Source organism: Littorina saxatilis, linkage group LG10 (genome assembly GCF_037325665.1).
Source record: "Littorina saxatilis isolate snail1 linkage group LG10, US_GU_Lsax_2.0, whole genome shotgun sequence".
In the NCBI taxonomy this organism is placed as follows: domain Eukaryota; kingdom Metazoa; phylum Mollusca; class Gastropoda; order Littorinimorpha; family Littorinidae; genus Littorina; species Littorina saxatilis.
Window position 1 is genome coordinate 33,198,227 of NC_090254.1, and position 19,018 is coordinate 33,217,244.

General features: G+C 45.0%; 1 protein-coding gene across 1 annotated transcript in view; it reads left to right on the forward strand.

Moving 5' to 3' along the window:
• LOC138978622 (uncharacterized) overlaps window positions 1-19,018 on the forward strand; it is a 64,599-nt gene that overhangs the window by 37,352 nt on the left and 8,229 nt on the right. Inside the window, exons 5-8 of the mRNA XM_070351385.1 lie at window positions 9,406-9,561; window positions 15,188-15,260; window positions 16,799-16,926; window positions 18,851-18,959. Of these exons, the coding sequence (XP_070207486.1) occupies window positions 9,406-9,561; window positions 15,188-15,260; window positions 16,799-16,926; window positions 18,851-18,959 (466 nt within the window). The remainder of the gene's footprint in view (window positions 1-9,405; window positions 9,562-15,187; window positions 15,261-16,798; window positions 16,927-18,850; window positions 18,960-19,018) is intronic.

Consider the following 19,018-nt stretch of genomic DNA (forward strand, 5'->3'; position numbering starts at 1 on the left):
GAGAGTGTGGTTTCCCTTGTCCCTTGTCCAAGGGAAACCACTCCGGCATCTATATTTTTTGGCAATGGCTTCCGTTCAAAACATTGATGTTTCGTTTTTGGTATTCGCGAAGGAAATACACGTCAATCAGTTGACTAAGTACATCGGCAGCAGTTTTAGCAATCAAAGCCTGACCATTACAAAAAACTGGACAAACTTTGGCCGATTTAGGCAAATACTCTTCGGACATTTGGCCGATAGGGACATGAAAGTTTCGGCCAAAGTATAAAAAAAAATCGGCGATTGGCCGAAGTGCCGACCCAAACGACACCCCTGCACTAAAACACCATTTGCTACGCTGACAATTCCAATAAATTGCTACACTTGAGGTTTCACATGGGTTGGCAGGTGACTGTATCACTCTCAAGACTTCCCAGTCCACTGTGAATTATGTCAAAAGCAAACTTCATGTGTTGCTGTGGTGAATTATATCTAAGCAGGGATGGCCAAATCCACCACCCGGTCGCCAGGGGCTAGTAAAGAATCCGCCGGGCCAGTAGAAACCGTCTGGCTCGGCTGGCTAGTGAAAATTCTGGTCAGATGTAACGCAACTTTTGTTTTTACTATTAAGTTTCATTTTTAAAAGCCAATTAAATTACATATCTTATCCCAATTCATATATAGCAATTTACTTCAGTTTAGTGCTAGGACGCTGAAACTACGCTCACCCTGGTAAAGGGGGAAAGTACCCTAAAAATAGAACAGCCTTGACCGTCACAATGACGTCATGACCGGGATACCCTCCCAGCATGCACTGAGCACGCATGCTCCCGCCGCCATCTTGTAAATTCATTCCACTCTTCAGCGTCGTTGGCTGCGGACGTGTTTTGGTCTACGCTCGGGCTATTCCTTAGCCCACTGCTTCTTCAGCAGTACCAACCCTGGTTTCAAGTTAGTTACTTAGCTTTGGCTGAGTTTGGGTGAGATTTTTCCAGTTTTACCTTGTTGTTATACTTTCGTTTGCCACAAGTTAGTCTTGTTTACGTTTTTAATGTCCGAGACTTTTGCCAATATGGCAGACAGTGGAAAGAAGAAATCTAGCGCTAGACAGGTAGGGACAGTTGAGTCCCCGTCTAAGAAGGCGACTAAGAAAGCTAAGGCGTCGAAAACCACTGTTAGTGTGTTTGAACCTGTTTCTAAGACGTCGTTTTCAGTACAGATTGATGATCCTAAGAGTCCTGAAATGCCGGCGCTGAAGCATGAATGCAAGACGGCGCCGGTTAAGTCTAGTGTAGAGTCAGGAAAAGAAGATTTGTCATCCATGTTTGCTTCGTTTAGAGAAGAAATGCGTGCCATGTTTTCAGCGGAGTTAAAATCGGCGAGTGCGCAGTTGCCCTCTCTGCATGCGGGAGCGGACAATGCTAGCGTGCACAGAGGGTTAAGGCAACCCCGTCAGCCACGATTACGAGCGCCGATGTTCATGCTGAGTTTGAGGGAGGTGCGTCTTCTCATGGTGCGTCTTCCCCCTGGAACGACATCTTTTCTGAAGGTACCGTACTGACCCATAGGGAATTACGCGCGTGCATGCCTGGCACTGTTCCAGCGACGGCACAACGTAGTTCCCTTCTTCCGCCCGGCGTCGGGCAGGAAGCCGTCGATAGACAGGCATCCGGTCGAGGACTTTCCCTTCCGGTGCTTGCTCTGAGTACGGGAGACACGAAGTGCATGCCTGGCAGTGACTCAGCGACGGCACAACGGTCTCAACTTCCGCCACGGGAGCAGGAAGCCGTCATTAGCCAGGTAGCTGGTCGTGGACACTCAGTCTCACTTCCGATGCCTGCGCTTAGAACGGAAGATACGCTATCGTCGGTACGGCCTATGCAGGTTCCGTTATCGGCACAGCGTTCCACACTTCCGCCCAGGGGGCAGGAAGTATTCTCGAGGGCGGATGCTAGTGGTTGTTATACCTCACAAGCACCCTCACTTCCGGGGGATACTGCCTATGACGATGCTAGTCATTATGGTGGCGAACTTCCGGAAGGAGAATCGGAATACGATGATTCCGCTGTGGATGATGATACCAATTTCCGGTTACCAGCCAAGCTTTACCAAGCGGTAGCATTGGCAGCTCAGGTAGCCTCAAGGTATTTTGAGGAAGGTGTGGTGTCAACAGCTAACGCTGTGGCACCGCCACCCTCAGCCGTTGGAGATTTTCGCGCACCACAGGAAGGGACACAAACTTTTAAGTTTCGTGAATCTCCTTCAGTGGCTTACGAGATGGCTTTGTTACTGGCTAAGCGTTCGGGGCGTGGGGGTGCGCCTTCTGATTCAGTGCCTCTTCTTGCAGAGCACTGTCAGGCACCAGACTCGGCCAAGCCTTGGCTGGCTGACGCCTATCGAGCCTCTCACGTCCCGCAGCAGGCGGGACGAAAGGTGGCGTTGAACGCTGGGCCACGTAATCTCATAGACTCCTTCTCCTTACCTCGTGCGACACTGCCGGTAACTCCGGAGTCGGCAACGCTCAGACAAGACGGCTATAACAGAGACAGGTCTGTCCCTTATACAGAGGCCTCTCTCTTGGGGTTGGAGGAAACCGGGAGATTCAATTTGGAATTAGCATCTCTGTCTGAGACGCTACTCAGGTCTGTCTCTCGGTCTATCGCCACATCACTGGACCCGTTTGTGTTTCGGAGTGACGCGAGCGTGAAGGACGTGACTACTCTGCTCACTACTTTGGCCAAAGTTTCAGCAGAGCAAATGCGTTTGTCTGCGCAACTGTACGCACATGCGGTGCATACGCGCAGGTCTGCGTTTCTGGCTGGCTTGAAGATTCAAGACAAAGCCACGCTGGAGGTGCTTAAGCTTTCACCATTCACTGAAGGTTCCTTACTGGGGCAGCCGTCTCTCGACGCTCTCCAGAAGGAAACACAGGATAATCGGGACTTAGCGATCGCTAGGTTAGCTCAACACGGGTTCTCTAAGCCACAGAGCAAGAGCTACGGGCTGCCTAAACATTCCGCCGCTTCGGCGAATAGGGGCGGTTCTACGCAAGCCAGCTCTTCTTCAAGGGGACGGGGAAGAGGCGCGCCTTTCCCTAAGAAGAAGCCGTCTTTCGGCAATTCAAGGGGGTCTGGACGCAAAGCACACCCCCAATGATGCCCCCCCGAAACGCTACCCCACACACCCATCACGCTTTTGGCGGCGGGCGGCCTGTCTCGGGCGCTCACATTTTGGTCGCTAAAGGTAAACAGTCAGTGGATAGTGGGTGTAGTGCGTTCGGGGTTCAGGCTACTCTGGAAGGAGGGAAAAGCTCCCTTAACCAGAGTTCTGCCGAAGTTCAAGTTTCCCGTCAAGCTGGAGGCAAAGAGGGCGATACAAGCAGAAATTTTGTCTCTACTTCAAAAGGAAGCGATCGACGAAGTAAGTTGGACCACAACTTCCCGGGTTTCTACGGGAGAATTTTCGTGGTACCAAAGACTTGTCTCCTCTGAACAGATTTCTGAGACAGATCAAGTTTACAATGGAGACTCCAGCGTCAGTCAGGGAAGCACTCAGACCGGGAGACTGGGTGACGTCGATCGACCTGACAGACGCTTACTTTCACATCCTCATGCATCCATCCGACCGGAAATGGCTGAGATTTCGGTGGGGAGAGAGAGTGTTCCAATTCAAGGCTCTTCCCTTCGGCCTTTCTTTGGCCCCTTGGATTTTCACGATGGTGATACGCCAGCTGTGCTCTCTAGTCAGACAGCGGGGTGTACGTCTCAGGGCTTATCTCGACGACTGGCTTATTCTCAATCAGGATCGAGAAGCATGCAGTGCCCGTACGCGGCTCACGCTGTGTCAGGCTCACGAGTTGGGTTTCTCGGTCAATCAAGCCAAGTCAGGGCTTACCCCATCCCAGGATTTCACGTACCTGGGAATGAGGTTCAATACGGTAGATTGGTCAGTACGCCCCTCACAGAGGAGGATAGACAAACTACAGAATCTCGTGAGATCACTGGCGGCACAGCAACGAGCTTCGGTCCGGGAGCTGGCGTCAGTGCTCGGACAAATGGAATCTATGGCCACACTCGTCCCTCTAGGGAGGGTTCACAAGTGGCCGTTTCAGGCAGCTCTGAGCTCGGTTTGGAACCCTGCCTCTCAGGGATGGCAGGTCTCGGTTCAGCTAGAAAGTTGGTTTCAGCAGACCACAGCTCAGTGGCTGGAACCATGGATTTCACAGGGAGTCCTCATCACTCCCCCTCCTCCAGAGGAGGATTTGTTCACAGACGCTTCCCTGTCAGGCTGGGGCGCTCATCTCTCTCACCACACAGCCTCAGGCAAGTGGACAACAGGCCAAGCCCTCTCGCACATCAATGTGCTCGAGTTAGAGGCTGTAGCCCAGGGTCTTCAGAGCTTTCTGCCACTGGTGACAGGCAAACATGTTCGTCTGCACACAGACAATACTACTGTCGCAGCCTACATCAACAGGCAGGGCGGCTCTCGCTCTCACACTCTGTCTCTCAAGGCATGCCAGATCCTGAAGTGGTGTCACCACCATCAGATACGGTTGTCAGCAAAATATCTTCCGGGAAAATTGAATGTTGTGGCAGACGCTCTCAGTCGATCATCGAAGGTACTCCACACGGAGTACGCCCTTCAGCGTCTGTGGGCTCAGGTGGAAAAACCAGTGATCGATCTTTTCGCAACACGGTTCTCAAGGAGATTACCAGTGTTCATATCCCCGTTTCCGGACCCAGAAGCCTGGAAAGTGAATGCACTGGAAGTCGACTGGACAGGGCTCACGGCTTACGCTTTCCCACCATTCCAACTCCTTGGAAAAGTGCTGAGGAAAGCAGAATTGGAGCAACCATCGCTGGTTCTGGTCGCACCGCTCTGGACAAGCCAGTACTGGTTCCCGGATCTTCTTCGACTGGCAGATGGTCCTCCCATTCCGCTAAATCTGGAAAAGGGAGAATTACTGCAACCACGCACCGGCATTCAGCATGCGAACCCACAGTCTCTGCTCCTTCACGCATGGAGACTGTGAGGGAAGATCCTTGCGTTTGTCAGGTGCCTCAGAGAGGACACTGGATTTGGTGCAAAAAGCACACAGGAAGTCTACAAGCTCAGTGTACGCTTCATATTGGGCGGCTTGGGTGAAATGGTGTGCAGAGAATCGGGTCATCGCAGTGGCCCCACGTTCTATGCAGGTAGCTAATCACTTGTCATGGTTAGCAGCTCAAGGCAGCTCCCCCTCTTCTCTCCGAGTCAGGCGGTCTGCTATTTCAGCTACTTTGAGGCAGTTAGGTCACAACGTTAACCTCAGCGGAGTTATCGCTAGTGTCTTAAAAGGGGCATCAATAGGTTTCGCTAAAACCAGAGCCCCAGTCCCTACATGGGATCTCTTCCTCGTTCTGGAATTTTTAAGATCGCAAGATTTTGAACCATTGCAATCAGCTAGCTTAGCTAATCTTACTCGTAAGACACTTTTGCTCGTTCTTTTGGCTACAGCAAGGAGAGGTAGCAAAATTCACTCTCTCTCAGGCTCTTCTAGAGACATAGCTTTTGAAAAAGATGGTTCTATCACTTTACGTTTTAGGCCGGAATTTTTGGCCAAAAACCAGAAGCCTGATCAAATTTCTCCTATAGTCAGAATTCTTCCGCTTAGCAGAATTCTCGCTCCAGGGGACCCGGATATGTCTAACTGCCCGGTTCGGGCTCTTACTAGTTACCTGTCTCGCACGGAGCCTATCAGAGCGAATCAGCAGAAACTGCTTTTCATCTCTCTGAACACGGCTAGGCATAAAGACATATCCAAGGTACCTCTTTCTAAGTGGATCTCAACGCGTATGAGTGGTAGCAAAATTCACTCTCTCTCAGGCTCTTCTAGAGACATAGCTTTTGAAAAAGATGGTTCTATCACTTTACGTTTTAGGCCGGAATTTTTAGCCAAAAACCAGAAGCCTGATCAAATTTCTCCTATAGTCAGAATTCTTCCGCTTAGCAGAATTCTCGCTCCAGGGGACCCGGATATGTCTAACTGCCCGGTTCGGGCTCTTACTAGTTACCTGTCTCGCACGGAGCCTATCAGAGCGAATCAGCAGAAACTGCTTTTCATCTCTCTGAACACGGCTAGGCATAAAGACATATCCAAGGTAACTCTTTCTAAGTGGATCTCAACGCGTATGAGTGGTGGCACGGAAAGAAGGGAGGGGGGGGGGACAGTCAGTTCTCCCTCTAACGTCGGCTCGAACGCATGAGGCGAGAGCCTGGGCATCCTCCTTAGCTGTGCTACGATCGGGAAGATTGTCTGAAGTCCTCGATTCAGCCTACTGGAGATCTGAGGATGTTTTTATCAACTTTCACCCGCGCGACGTTGCCAGTACGCGCCAGGACGATACCAAGTCCCTGCCAGCTATGGTAGCTGCAGGCCAGTTGTTGTCAAGTTCATAGGTGAGCATCCCACCACCTTAATTATACTGTTCAAAAAAAGAAACGCATAGTTGCTACTTGCCAAATTTGTTTTATTTTTCGAAAAAATTAACAGAAAATCCAATATTTAGATTATTTGTTTGAAATTTGGTATGGACACAGTTGAATGCACACACAGTTCATTTGCATCTTCAAATCAATCAGTCAATCAATACGATTGGGTGCCGAGGCTGTCAAGTCAGTAGGGGGTGTGACTGTCTTGAGCAGCAACAACTGCCCGGCACCTTCTGGGCATGGACTGGATCAGATGCCGGATATCTTGCTGTGGGATGGTGTCCCACTCCTCCTGAAGTGCCTGCAATAGATCGCGGTGATTTGCCGGCGCTTCTTCTCGCCTGCGCACACGTCTGTCCAATTCATCCCAGAGGTGTTCTATCGGGTTCATGTCTGGCGACATGGATGGCCAGGGAAGCACCTGGACATGGTGGTCGGTGAGGAACTGGGTGGTGAGTCGTGCTGTGTGCGGGCGAGCGTTGTCCTGCTGGAATATGGCATCCTGGTCAGCCAGAAGAGGAAGGGCGTGTGGGCGCAGAATTTCCTCCACGTATCGCTGGGCAGTTATGCGCCCTTGGACGTGCACCAGGGTGCTCCTTCCAGCGGTATTGATCGCCCCCCACACCATGACGCCTCCACCACCATGAACGCCTCATCCACACAGTTGGGCGCGTAACGTTCGTTTACTCTCCGGTAGACCCTCCTCCGACCATCATGTCGCTGGAGCAGGAAGTAGGACTCGTCGCTGAACCACACGTGTCTCCAGTGATTCCGGACGGTCCAGCGAAGGTGCTGGTTGCCCCACTGCACTCGGTTCTGGCGATGGCGGCGGGTGAGGACAGCTCCTCTGTGAGGTCTGCGAGCTCTCAAACCAGCTTCATGCAGGCGGTTCCGCACGGTCTGGTCCGATAATCGGTGTGACTGTGGCCCGGGGAGAGCCTGGACAGAAGATGAGGCCGACAGGAAACGATTCCGGAGGTGGCGGAGCCGTATGAAGCGGTCGTGAGCAGCAGTTGTCGCCCTTGGTCTTCCCGCTCGTGGCAAGTCAGCAACGGAGCCAGTGGCTTGAAACCTGACCCACAGTCTACTGATGGTGCTCTGGGACACGTGGAAGTGCCTGGCGATTGCACTTTGACTTTGGCCTGCTTGTAACGACCCAATGCAATTTGGCGGTCTTCTCTGCTCAATCGGGCCATCTTTCGTCGCTGAATTGTCGTCTGATTTCTTTGTGGCGAACAATCCGCTTTTATGGGTTTTGGAAGACATGGTGAGAGCTCAATATTCCCCCAGTTTCACGAGATTACACTGAAGCATGACGAGTGGTCATGCCAAATGAGCAATTTTGACATTGTAGCCACTGATAACGCATGCGTCACGTGCAGAGCTCACTTGTGGCAATGGACGAAAGGTCGACGACCAGATAAACATTTTCTGCAGTTTGGTGGATATCCTTGTAGCCATATAACTAAATTAACCAAATATTACAAGCTATGCGTTTCTTTTTTTGAACAGTATAGCAATCTGCTATATATGAATTGGGATAAGATATGTAATTTAATCGAAAATTTTGGGTTAAATTTTGATTTAATTAATATACTTACCCAATTCATATACTGAAGTCCCTCCCGCCTACCCCGCTTTAGTTCCCCTAAAAATATAATGGGGTGCTTCGAGCGAATGAATTTACAAGATGGCGGCGGGAGCATGCGTGCTCAGTGCATGCTGGGAGGGTATCCCGGTCATGACGTCATTGTGACGGTCAAGGCTGTTCTATTTTTAGGGTACTTTCCCCCTTTACCAGGGTGAGCGTAGTTTCAGCGTCCTAGCACTAAACTGAAGTAAATTGCTATATATGAATTGGGTAAGTATATTAATCAAATCAAAATTTAACCAAAAATTTTTGAATAGACACTGCACATGCAGAAACTTCTGTCGTCTGCAAGATCGCCGCCATGATCTAGTGACACGAGAACGAGGCTCCCATCTCTGGCGCACTTTCGACGTTTCATTTGAGCTGTTACTTGTTTCACTACTGATTCCAAAAAGGCATACTTTATTATCAGGTGAACCCGGGTAAAAAGTATCTTGAAAAAAATGATATTGAAATAAAGGACAAAAGCAAACAGCATAGAAAAGAGAAAAGATCTAGCATTCAAAGAACATTGGTGAGTGATTGCTGACAGCAGAGAGGAAAGTTTGAGTTGGATGGGAAGACGTTGGTGAGTTCATTTTGTTCAAAATTCTTAATGACATAGAAACAGAAAGAAAAAACCTTGAAATTTGGTTTGGAACAACATTGCTCAAGTTGAAACGTCAAATCGTGCAAAACAAAGATTGCTCATTGCTGCTTGCGTCCGTGAAGAATGGTGCTTTAAAGTCAGACAAGATGCGGGCTGAGCGCAGTCCACTTGTCGATCGTACGTACCACCGCTATTTATTTATTTTTTTTTCATTTTTATTTTCATTACTTTATTGTCCCATCGCTGGGAAATTCGGGTCGCTTCCTCCCAGTGGAAAGCTAGCAGCAACGGAGTCGCGCTACCCAGGTGTCTGCGTGTTTAGGTGTATTCAGCCACCTGCACTTATGGCAGAATGACCAAGGTCTTTTACGTGCCATTGTGATGACACGGGGGTGGGACATGGCTTCCGTCTCTGGGTCTGCACATAAAGTTGACCCGTGTCCGTCCCGGCCCGAATTCGAACCAGCGACCTTCCGATCACAAGTCCAGTGCTCTACCAACTGAGCTACCGGTGTGTGTATAAATATAAATCTGACAATCATTCAGACTAACACTATTTCATTGTTTGTTTGTCTGGTATTTACAGGGCTTGTAGAATTTCTGGCGGGCTGTTGACTTTCTTGGAGTTACTTGTCCGGCTGGCGAGTTACATTTTTGAGATTTGGCGATCCCTGCAAAGTCAAACCTCATGTGTTGCTATGGTTGTGTGTTTCAGGTCCTGGGAAAGCCTCCGACGAGGAGAGGGGGAGCTGCCATTGTGAACTAGAGAAGGGCTTCTTCTACATGAAACCTGAGATAGTTATCAACCCTTCATCAAATTGTCAGCCCTTTGGTTCAGTCTGCAAGAAAGGACAGGAACCAAATGTGTCAGGTCAGTCTTGTCTTCTTCTTGCTCTGCTTGTGTCCAGTGTCTTTGAAGGTTAAATGCCAGGCCAGGGGATAGATAAGTAGGGGTAGATGTGTCTAAATTTCCCATCGGTTGCACATATAGTTGGTGAAGGCCATGGAGGTGGCTCAAGTGCAGAAATCACCAGCTGACCATTTTTGACTGCGATTCTAAGGTTGAAGATAAAGAATTAATGAAATCAAACTGTTGTCACTTGTTCTTATATAATCAAAGCTTCGTGTGATGACATAAAGTGAGTTAAACTTGCTTTCTGTCATTAAAAAACAATTTTCTTTATTGAAAAATCGACGATCGTGGTGGAAGAAAAAAGTGACAGACATACCTGTGTGTCACTTCAGACGGCATTTTTCACCATAAAAAGATCGAATCAAGAGTCAATTTATTGATTTCCGAATTCTTAAAACATTATCAATTCCTATTGACGTTACGTGCGTGTCAAATATTTGTTCGTTTCTTGTTTATATAGAGCGTCATCAATCGTGCTCAAACGCAACGCGTGGTGTCATGTTTGGGTGATAGCGATCGATGTTAACTTGAAAGAAATATCCGCATCCAACACACGGGATTAACCTCTAATCTGAAAGATTTTATGTTTTAGTTCTTGGATTAATCAGCAAGCGAACATTTTAAACTCTGATGCAGCAAGAAATTTACATTGATTTTGCGGAAGCGATATGGTGTCAACAAACCGTTGCGTTTGGGCAAAAGGAACAATTTATGTGTATTTTTCACTCCATTTTTTTGGAGATTAATCCAGCATGGAAGTGAAAACCACTCCAATTTAGATTATTGCGCCATTTGAAGACAAAGCGCGCGATGGACGCCGAGGAAGGGCCGAAAGTTAAGGTTTTTATTTTGGCGTCATTTGTTGCGTTTTTGCAAATCCAGCGAAATTATGGATAAAATATGAAGTAATGACCACATTAGGCTTTCGAGTGCTGAGTTCTGTTTCTCTGATAAAACTAGAGATCCTGTTTGAATAGTTGTGCTTTCATCAACACTTTCCTACGTTCCTACATTTGTCAATTTTTGCTTTGTCATGTGCATTCATGCCGATCATGTGGTGTCACTGTTGCGTTTTTGGTTTGATAGAGCTAAGTACGTTTTCAACCATCAATGATGCATCCCTTCATGAAATCACTTCGTGAAGTACCCCTAAAAGTCATTCACTGCGATTTACAAGATACGTGGTTGATATTATAGGATGCGGGAGATCAAACGCAACTTTACACCAAGTCCGATGTCGTCAGCGTTATGTTTAAACTCGTTCAACTAAATGTCTTCTAACATACACTAATTTTTGTGGCAGATTGAATACTATGAATTAACATCATCATTGGGTCTGAACTTTTAGACCCTTATTGTGTCTGATCGCCGAGTGCTAGTTTTATGTCCAAACATAACTTGACGCTATGCACAGTCGATCTCTGCTGCCACGGCTGGTGTAATGTTAAGTTTGGGCACTCGGTTTTTTACTTATTTTATTTTTGGTAAAGAAAAATAGATGTAGAATTTAATATTGATATTATCTGTTTCAAATAACTTCCCCCCCCCCCCCCCCCCCCCCCCCCCCCCCCCCCCCCCCCCCCATAGAAACCACGTTTGTAGTTAGTGTGATCCATGTCCAAACACAACATAACACATTGGTGTCAGCTTGAACTGTCACAGTGTTGTAGTGTAATATTGAGTTTAAACATACACCTGTGAAATAAGTCTCTTCTTTCAAATGGGATAATGCTTTAGTCTAATTGTTTGCAATGCAGCCCAGCACAACAAAAATATAATCTGTAGGAAAAATGCATTATACAATTTCACCATAATCTGTTTGAACATAACTTGACGCCGGTTCTGAGACACCCCTCGGTGTAATGTTAAGTTTGGATAGGTTATTTTTGAGTCACTTGAGAAAAAGTGACTCTATGTAATCGGTCAGTGTTAGTCTGTCCGGCCGGCCGTCCGGCCGGCCGTCCGTAGACACCACCTTAACGTTGGACTTTTCTCGGAAACTATCAAAGCGATCGGGCTCATATTTTGTTTAGTCGTGACCTCCAATGACCTCTACACTTTAACGATGGTTTCGTTGACCTTTGACCTTTTTCAAGGTCACAGGTCAGCGTCAAAGGAAAAATTAGACATTTTATATCTTTGACAAAGTTCATCGGATGTGATTGAAACTTTGTAGGATTATTCTTTACATCAAAGTATTTACATCTGTAGCCTTTTACGAACGTTATCAGAAAAACAAGGGAGATAACTAGCCTTTTCTGTTCGGCAACACACAACTTAACGTTGGGCTTTTCTCGGAAACTATAAAAGTGACCGGGCTCAAATTTTATGTGAACGTGACTCATTGTGTTGTGAATAGCAATTTCTTCCTGTCCATCTGATGCCTCATATAATATTCAGAACTGCGAAAGTGACTCGATCGAGCGTTTGCTCTTCTTGTTGTTATTCTAGATCATCAAAATCTTTTTGCATGTCCGGACCAAGCATGCATAGCTTTTTTTTTCTTCCAGTTAGTTTTGTTTTTGTTTTTTTGGTGGTACTTGTGGTTGGGAATTCATGTCCAACATAACATGACACCAACGCATGAATGTCAGGGTATGTCATGTTATGTTTGGGCAACATTTTGTGACTTTTTCCGTTTTTATAGTTTCTTAGTCTATTTTCATCTAGCTTTCCTTTTTGAGTCACTTGAGAAAAAGTGACTCTATGTAATCGGTCAGTGTTAGTCTGTCCGGCCGGCCGTCCGGCCGGCCGGCCGTCCGTAGACACCACCTTAACGTTGGACTTTTCTCGGAAACTATCAAAGCGATCGGGCTCATATTTTGTTTAGTCGTGACCTCCAATGACCTCTACACTTTAACGATGGTTTCGTTGACCTTTGACCTTTTTCAAGGTCACAGGTCAGCGTCAAAGGAAAAATTAGACATTTTATATCTTCAGACCTGTTTACACTACACATTGAGCATAGTAAACTACGAATTTGAATAATATACTACGCAACTACGCAAGTCTGTCGTTTTCTACGCAAACAGTATTTATAAAAAAAAAATAAAAAATTTTTTTTTTTTTTTTTTTTTTTTCCGTCTTTACACCTGTTCCTTGTCCCGTTGTGCTCTCACACCGCCCCGTCCCTGCACGCAAACGGTATTGTTTCGGCTACGCATATCACATTCCGTAATTTTCTTCATCTCCCTTGACCGATCCATTTTCCAATCCATGTTTTCGGCCAGCAGTCGTTTGCTGCGTGCAGCGCGTAAAGCGCCCACGGGCGTTGCGTTGTAGCTTGTTAATGCCGAATAGACTTCTCCAAGCAAATGCCGGGCACAACTGAAAGTGTTACTGCCAAACCATGCGGGCGTTTCGACACAATGGCTGAACGCAGAGCACACGAAAGTGAAGATGAGAACTGTGAAGAAAATGACTCCGAAAGGCCACCGACCAAAAAGAAAAAGACGAGCAATGCGCCGAACCAAGTCTTTCTGCCAAAATATCATCAGGACTACCCATGCCTTGTCTTCGCGGAAAGGAAAACATCATGCTCATTGCACTGTCTGCAATTCCCATTTTTCCGTCAGTCAATCAATACATGTGGTAAAAAGTAGCAATCATTGTTCTTGTTGTTGTGATAGGTCGACGAGAAATTCTACACATTCAATTACAAAACTACACATTTGCCTCATTTTGCTCCCAGAAAATACACATGCAATGTTTTAGGGGTAAACAGGTCTGTATCTTTGACAAAGTTCATCGGATGTGATTGAAACTTTGTAGGATTATTCTTTACATCAAAGTATTTACATCTGTAGCCTTTTACGAACGTTATCAGAAAAACAAGGGAGATAACTAGCCTTTTCTGTTCGGCAACACACAACTTAACGTTGGGCTTTTCTCGGAAACTATAAAAGTGACCGGGCTCAAATTTTATGTGAACGTGACTCATTGTGTTGTGAATAGCAATTTCTTCCTGTCCATCTGATGCCTCATATAATATTCAGAACTGCGAAAGTGACTCGATCGAGCGTTTGCTCTTCTTGTTATCTAGGATTTTGTACAGGTAAATGTAGACTATACATTTTTTTCTCCTTTTAATTGGTTTGAACATGGTCTTAAGTTATGTTTGGGCATTGTTTCATGGTACAAAAACTTGTTCTAAGGTTGCCCCTCACCTATTCAGTGAACTTAGCTCTGTAGCAGCCTTATATGTGCACACAATGGCATCTGAATTAGATGGCTTACTTACACCCATAGTTCCAGAGGATGTAATTTTATCTTTTGTCATGTTATGTTTCATGGCGTCATGTTATGCTCAAACAGCAAATTTTCTGTGCAAAAAGATTAAGTTTACACATCAGATTATTTGGTGGCTAATAATTACCTACCATCACTGCATGTAGATAGCTGTCCTCCTGTTCTTTTATTATGTTTGGTTTTGCCACTTTAGCCTAATAAAGACTGTCACGGTGTCATGTTATGTTTCATGGCGTCAAGTTATGTTTAAGTGTTTTTATTTCAGAATAACTTTTTCTAAGGTTGTGACTTGGCTATGCAGTTAACTGTGCAATGTAGCTACCAACGCTATGCACACAATGGCTTCTGAATTTGATATTTTATTTGCATCTGTAGCTCCAGATGATGTAAGTTTATCTTTTGTCACGGCGTCATGTTATGTGGCTACTTTTTCTTTTTTCCCTCTCATTTAAAGACAAGGTAACACATCCACTTTTTTTTCTCCAAAGGAAATAATGTATCTAACAATGTTTTATTATTATTTAATGCCAAAATGATTGATTTGGGCGTGTTCTTGGTTTAATTTTTGGCATTTTCGGGTATTACGCAGCATCCAGTGAAGGATGGCTCTATTATTGATTTATTTTGATGACTATAATTAGTATTTTCATAAATGGTATTTTGGAGACACACAAACATTATCTATGTTTTCTGTTTTGGATTAGTATTGATGGTATTTTGTCTTTGAACTCCATGCTGCATTTTGACTTAGTGTTTTGGTGTCATGTTATGGCAATTTCAAGCTCAGGTAATTGACCCAATTAGAGATTCTTACCTGCTTATCTTGTTTGTATTGATGGATGTGTGGCCTAGCAATAAAGAAACACCACCAACATTTCTTTTTGTTTGTTCTTGGATCATTAAATTGCCTAAATCTGAAATTGTGATGGCGTCATGTTATGTTTGAACATTGATATTATTTTTGTAAATACATCTAAACGATGGCTCAAGTGTGGAAAACATTTTTCGTAGAAGTTTAGCATGACAATACCTAGTAAATTGTCAGGAAATTGTCAGCTTGTAATAACATTGAAATTTGTTCTTGCATGTCACACTCATTGGTGTCACCTCCATGGCCTTGACCAGTTAGAAAAGACGTCGGGCGATCTTCCATGACAGGTTGAAACCGTTACTTGGGACCGAAATTGAGTGGTCTTTGGTCTCGACAGGCAGGTGGTCTTCATGGACAGGTGATTTATATAGTAAAAACCACTGGGGTGGTCTCCAGTGGCAGGTAGTCTTTATGGACAGGTGGAGGGCAGGTTTGAGTGTAAGATATTTTTTTGTTTATCTACAGGTAAATGTGTACAATGTCCAGAGAATACCTTTCAAGACTTGGACTATTTCAGGCTGTGTCGTCATCAGAGAAAGTAAGTAAAGCTGATTTTTGTTGCCGCATTAATGACCTGGGCTATTTTGTTTAAAGGGGCTATATCTACCAACATTGGCTTCACAAACCTTCGTCTCGCTTTGCAAGAAAAATAACTGTCTGATTTTTGTAATATTGATTGTACAGTCGAACTCGCTTAAGACAAATCACTGGGGATCGGGAAATAAGTTCGTCTTAACCGAAATTCGCATTAAGAGAATTGATTGATTTTTTTACTGTCACAATTTTAGAAGTAAAATTTGAAAAGTCGTGTAAAAGCATGTACATGTACATTCTGATCAATCTCCGATTTCATTTTTTCCACCAGTTCTGGTGCATGTACTACCCTGTCCAAATTTCCTCTCGAGACATCAAAGAGACCGCCCCATAGGTTAATCCCCATAGGTTAAACTCGGTCACTGACCCGGGTGCAGGAAGTGTTTCCTCTCTCATATGAAAGGGGAACCACCTCTCATAGCTAAAACTGGGTCAATGACCCCTGGGAAGAAGGTCAGTGTCTATAAAGAAGGCCACCCAGCCATCACAATGGACCTGCCTTTGATCTCGCCTCACACGCAGATCCTTGTAGCCTTGTGACTTTTAGAGACAAAGCGGCTCTGGGGCGATGAAAAACGTGTGTGTTAAAAGACGGGTTCGTTATGCAAATGATATGATATGTCGATCTCGGGACGAGTTTAAAGATTTCGTCATAAGCGTGAGTAAATTACAGACATTATGCATGCTTGGGAATCCAAAAAGTGCTCGTTATAAGCATAAATTCGTTACAAAGAATTCGTTTCAAGCATTTTTTTTAAGCATGAAGAAAGAGGTATTCAGTTGGGAACTTAAAACTAATACGTTATAAGTCAAAATTCGTAACTAGCGTGTTCGTTTTAGGTGGGTTCGACTGTATGTGTATGTGTGACTGAAACTCCACACAGTATCAAATATATGTAAAGAACTTGAAAATTGTACAGATCTCTGTTGAAATGTGTGGAACATCATTGAGAGTTCGGGACATTGTAGCAAAATGACGGAATGTCCACTTGCATGTTTCAGCTCTGCTGAAATTGTGAAAATTATTTATAACTTTTGACATAGCCCAACTTTGATCTGCCACTTGAACTTTTGTGTATGGATCATTAACCAGACATTGGTACATTCTGCCAGTACAGAAAAGACATTGTAGCTAAATGACGTAGTTTCCTCTTGCATTGGGGTCCGGCAGCTCAGTTGGCAGAGCACTGGACTTGTGATCCTAGGGTCGCAGGTTCGAATCCGGGCCGGGACAGACACGGGTCAACTTTTATGTGCAGACTCAGAGACGGTTTCCATGTTCCACCCCCGTGTCACAACTGTGGCATGTAAAAGATCTCAGTTATTCTGCCATAAGTGCAGGTCACCAGGTGACTGATTAGACCTAAACCCGCACACACCTGTGTAGCGTAACTCTGTTGCTGCTAGCTTTCCACTGGGGAGGAAGCGACCTGAATTAACCAGCGATGGGACAATAGAGTAATGAAAATGAAAATGTTTCAGCTGCACTGCCTTGGGACTGGCCACAGAGGAGCCGGGGGATGCCAGCAAGGAAGCGGTTTGTGCCAAGCCTCCCACTCCTCCTCCCAATCATTCGACAAATTCTGGACCTAGTACAACCACCAGACGGAGTAAGTGACTTTCAGAAATTGAGAAAGAAGAAAATCGCTTGTTGTGCTCCATTGATCTGATTGGTTTTATGTGGCATTGTTATTTGTAATTGTTTGAATAAAATTGTTAAAACCAAAGAAGAAAATGGACACCGACAGGAAGAAAAATACACACTATCATGCACACACACACACACACACACAATCATCACTGATGTCATTTTGATTCAATTACTAAAACACGTTGAAGGGAAAATTCTCAAGCTTTCTTGCAGTGGCTTCATGATTGAGTCATGAGGCTGGGAGAAAAGGTGGCTAGTCCTAAGTTTCATTCCAAATTTAACTGTTCCTTTGTGCTTGTCAGATCTTGATAGCAACTGAAGCATAAGCTGTGAAACTTTGTACAGACCTGGGAACCCATACGATTTTGCCTTATTTTGTCTGCATGATTGTCTAAAATATGATAAGTACGGTCAGCGGAGAAAAAATACGACGAAAAAAAGTCCTAGACTACTTTTCTTGACAAGCGCATCCGGAAGCCGATCCAGCGTTTTGACACATGATTTCAGTTTTTGTCAGTGAACATTCAAAAAAGCATTTGTTTTAAATGTATTGAAGCATTTGTTTTAAATGTATTGGTAAATTTAATTAACGGTGCGACGGACGCGTGTGAAGCCATTATTGAATCATGGATGTTCAAATGCTGCGTGGAGTACGCTTATTTTTCTGAAAATACACCAAGCTTGTTTGAGAATATTCCGAGTGCAAAACAGGGGTTCCCAGGTCTGCCTGTTGGACATGTTTGCCACAACAGAAACATCTGTGTGATACACTGTACCTGTCAGATCCTGAGGAGAGGACACCTCCCTGTTAAGGACTTTTTTTGTTGCCTCGTTGTTTAAACCAAAGTATCTCTCGTGTAAAAAAAAAAAATTCCATCTCACACGGCATAAATAAATCCCTGCGCCTTGAATATGTGCGCGATATAAAATTGCTTTAAAAAAAAATTAAAAAAAATCCCTGCGCTTAGAACTGTACCCACGGAATACGCGCGATATAAGCCTCGTATTGATTGATTGATTGAAACGCCATCTGCAGTATAGGTAGACTATTGGCAGGTACCAAGGGTGTTCTCTCAACACGGGTACTGCTGTACAGTGGAACCCCCCCCCCCCCCCCCCCCCCCATTTAAGACCTCAAAGATTCTGAAAAAAATCAGGTTTTGAAAAGGAGGGAGTCTTAGAATGGAGGTAGATTTACACAGGTTATGAACAGAAAAAACACAAAAACAACAAGATCTTAAAAAGGAGGGAGTCTTAGAATGGAGGTAGATTTACACAGGTTATGAACAGAAAAAACACAAAAACAACAAGGTCTTAAAAAGGAGGGAGTCTTAGAATGGAGGTAGATTTACACAGGTTATGAACAGAAAAAACACAAAAACAACAAGGTCTTAAAAAGGAGGGAGTCTTAGAATGGAGGTAGATTTACACAGGTTATGAACAGAAAAAACACAAAAACAACAAGGTCTTAAAAAGTCGGAAGTCTTAAAGGGGGGTTCCACTGCACTACATTTCTATCAAGGTTCTTGCCCAAAATATAGAGCTTGGTACAATGGTACCTGTCTTGAAAGGACACCCTTGGGACAAGTTTGGCTGGTCCCAAGGGTGTCCTTTCAAGACAGGTACCACTTGAAAGGACACCCTTGGGACCATGCAGCCAAACGTGTCCCTTTATTTTAGGTGGGCTGTCATGACAGGTGTATTTTGGTAAACTCGGAGACAAAGGGACAACAAAAAGTGTTCTTTATTGGGAGGTGTCCTTTCATAGGAGGGGCCTCACACCGCAGGTATCACAGGATCTAGGAGTAAGGTTCAAAGTAATGTGTTGAGTACACACTTAAGCTCTTTGCACCTCTGGAGATATACTTTTTTTCTAATTTTAGCCGCCACAACAAAAATAACCACATTCAGGCCAACTGGAGACAACACTGGCAACGAGACGGGCAGGCCAGGTACCGTTCTGTCCGGAGGCGATGGGACAGACCCATATGTGTAAGTGTTTCTTTTTTCTGTTTTATTTTACCTTTTCGGTTTTTGCATTGAGTCTTGTT